General features: G+C 31.5%; 1 protein-coding gene across 1 annotated transcript; it reads right to left on the bottom strand.

The window, feature by feature from the left end:
• Positions 1–1,338: 1,338 nt before the first annotated feature.
• On the bottom strand, positions 1,339–2,828 carry LOC147387634 (signaling peptide TAXIMIN 2-like). Its single transcript, XM_086420037.1, has 2 exons — positions 2,633–2,828; positions 1,339–1,596 (listed from the first exon to the last, which is right to left on the bottom strand). The coding sequence occupies exons 1-2, from the start codon at positions 2,740–2,742 to the stop codon at positions 1,473–1,475; spliced, it is 234 nt and encodes a 77-aa protein (XP_086276163.1). The 5' UTR covers positions 2,743–2,828; the 3' UTR covers positions 1,339–1,472.
• Between the last annotated feature and the right edge of the window lie 304 nt (positions 2,829–3,132).

Raw genomic sequence — 3,132 nt, 5'->3', positions numbered from 1 at the left:
TTCCTACTGGTGAACGTTTCGAAAAACACATCACCCAACAAAAATGGGATTTAGCAACAGCCACAACCATTGCTATAGGCTAAAAATGTTGTTGCTACTTATAGCAACAACCAGTCTGCATGTTACAAGGTGTCGCAATTACCTTAGTCGGTGTTTGTATCTGCTACAACCACAATAATATTGACCTTCGCTATAAGAGTTTTTTGTGAAAAAAAATTCTTACGGAAAATTGCTGCAGAAAATAGTGACTGTCCTACTTGGCCATTACTATAAAGCTTATTATTTTAAGAATAATAATAAAATATGTATAAATATATTGTGATTGTTCTGGTCATCGTTGATGATAGGTTGACTTCTTAAAGAGAAAAATTATATTTTTAATATAAAATAAAATAAAAACCGAATAAAATTGCCCTCTAATTTTATCTGGTGGGTATGTGAGCCAATTTGTCTCTTCATCTCTTTCTAGGTTGTAAATGTTTGAAAACTTTAAACAAAGGAAGATTTACAGAGTGCCCTGCAAAAATTTTCAAAGTCTATGAATTAGTGACCTATCGTGACAGATTTTAGTAACGGATAAAAAAAAATCTGTCACTATTACCCTCACAACTATTTTTTTTTTCACTTAGTTGTCCCTCACAAAATTTTTTCTACTTTTGATTGCCCTCACATGGGCAAATTACTAGTTCCGCCTCTGCATGTAAACTATGTATTTGAGTTCAAATTGGACAATCTCTCGCAACTTTATAACTTGTAAAGAGGATTATTTTTAGATTTTACAAAAAAAATTATTGACTTATGTCTTACAAGAACAAATTATTGTAGGTTCACTATTTTCTTGAAAGAAAAAAATAAGAGGATTTGTAATGATCGAAGTAAAATAATTTCTCATTTATTTGTGATGAAAAAAATTTGCATGTAAAATGATGGCATTTTACAATCACTTGAATTCTTTTTCGCTCATTTACCTCTTAAGAATTGGAATAGATGGTTCTAGTTTTGATACCATTTATTTTAGAATCGAAATCGATGAGAACGGGAAATGAAAAAAATATAATGTACATTGTATTATGTAAAAGCAAAGAACACAAGGGGAGAAAGTTAGGCTCTTCTTCTCTGTGCTTTTTAGAATATATGATTCACACAAATTTGATACTGAAATCAAGCAATATGCCTTTCCTAAACATATTTTGACAAGGATTCGACGTGATTTTGATCAATCTATGAATTACTTCCCATACCTCTTATTAAAGCATAAATTAAAATTAAAATAATATAAAATTCCAATTTTACCGTAGCAATATAATATTAGATGAAAGAAGTGAAGGTTCTCAGAGATTTACTATCTAACAAGCTAAGATACTTGATTTATTATTGACTGATCTCAAACTCAAATCAAACGAATTCCAACAACAAATTGAAAAAAAAATTAAAAAAATATGAGTAAAGTAGTAGAGAAGTCAGAATGAACATCAACAAGGAATCTTCTCAGTGAACCATAGAATCACTTTAAAAGGAAGCTTGATGAGAGACATAGCGCAAATCGCTAGTCCAGAACAACAGATGCAACATGGGCACAAGCAAGTCAGAACCGTCCTGCCAATTTATAACCCAAATACATTAGTGAAACAATATTTACCAAGTTATGAGTCACCCAAGCAATAAAAATAGCGTTCAATTTATAGGTCACTAATTATTAAAGACAACTAAAAGGCACAAACAGCTTTCATAGGATTTTTCAAAATATTTTTTTTTTCTTATTTTTTATCCTTTAATTCTCTAGGTAGTGTAGTCAATGGGTTGGTAAAGACCGAAATCCGATCCATTCCAATTCCATAATTTCATGTATGAATTTCGACAAGGATCCAATCCAATGATGATCAAATTTGATTTGATAATCTATCAGATCGGGTATGAAGATCAACCGCGTCGACCACCCATCTGATGGTTTCGTAATATCACAACCCTACACATGCATGCATGAATGGCTCATGCAATGGGCTCGGAGAATATACATGAGATGGGGTTATATGGGCCGAAGGACCCCAGGTCCATATTGCACCAAATTTTTAAGATTCGGTGCCACATGGTCATAGAGTACAAATTTTTAATAATAATAAGTGAATTAGCTTTTACAGTTGGATTTCAAAATTTAAATTTAGTAGTCATGAGTTTTTTTTGTTAAAATCTAATAAGGATCCTAATTTTGAAATTGATATAAAAATAAAAATAAAAAACCAATTCAATGAGGGTTGGATTTAATTTTTATCTCATCGGATCGGATTAGATCCTTATTGGATTGATACCATTGAACAAGATCTACTCTAAAGACATCATCAACCTCCATGTCTTACTTTGTTTCGGCTGAGGTTTCGATGATGATCTTTGGGCCCACCAAATTATCATCTTAATTACTGATTTATAGTCATTGGATTTTATAACTTTTGACTAAAATCGAAATATAATCATTTTGGATTAACAATTACGAGGACATTTTCAAGAAAAACAACAAATTTGTAATTAGGGTTCTTCTTGAAGAAATTAAAACACCCATAGTTATTTATTTATTTATTTAAAAAAACCCATTAAAATGAAGAAAAAATATTAAAGAAACAAAGAAAGAGAGACTCACACAAGAACCCATAGAACAGCACCCACAAGAGATAAAATCAGTGAGATGAAAGCAAAGGGTAACCCAATCAAGAAACCCAATGGTCTGCAACCTCTTCCTTCGTCTCCCATATTCTCTCTCTCTTCTTTTTGGAACGAAGACCTCTCTTCTCTCTTCTCTCTTCTCTTAGGCTGTTGTTTTGTTTTTTGGTTTGGCGAAGAAGTTATGTATTATGATTTTAGTTTATTTTTTTGAGAGTAATTTATACGCAAAGCGTTCAAATTCAACGCGGATTAGAAGAATATTTTGAAAAGGAAAATAAGATAAAATATGTATTGACAATATTACCCCTCAAAATTTGATTAATTTGCTTATGAATTGACTTGTATTTCTGAAAATCAATGGGTATTTTCGGCATTTGGAGAATTAGTCACGCTGGCCGAAATTGACGTTTGGTTCCTTGGTTTTCTTAGAAGCTTCTTCTCTTGATGTATAACTTTGACTAATAAAACTAGAAAGCG

This window comes from Akebia trifoliata, chromosome 13 (assembly GCF_017979445.1).
Source record: "Akebia trifoliata isolate Shusen 1 chromosome 13, ASM1797944v1, whole genome shotgun sequence".
NCBI classification, from domain to species: domain Eukaryota; kingdom Viridiplantae; phylum Streptophyta; class Magnoliopsida; order Ranunculales; family Lardizabalaceae; genus Akebia; species Akebia trifoliata.
The sequence above is the reverse complement of the archived record's forward strand: the minus strand, read 5'-3'. Positions and strand labels throughout refer to the sequence as shown.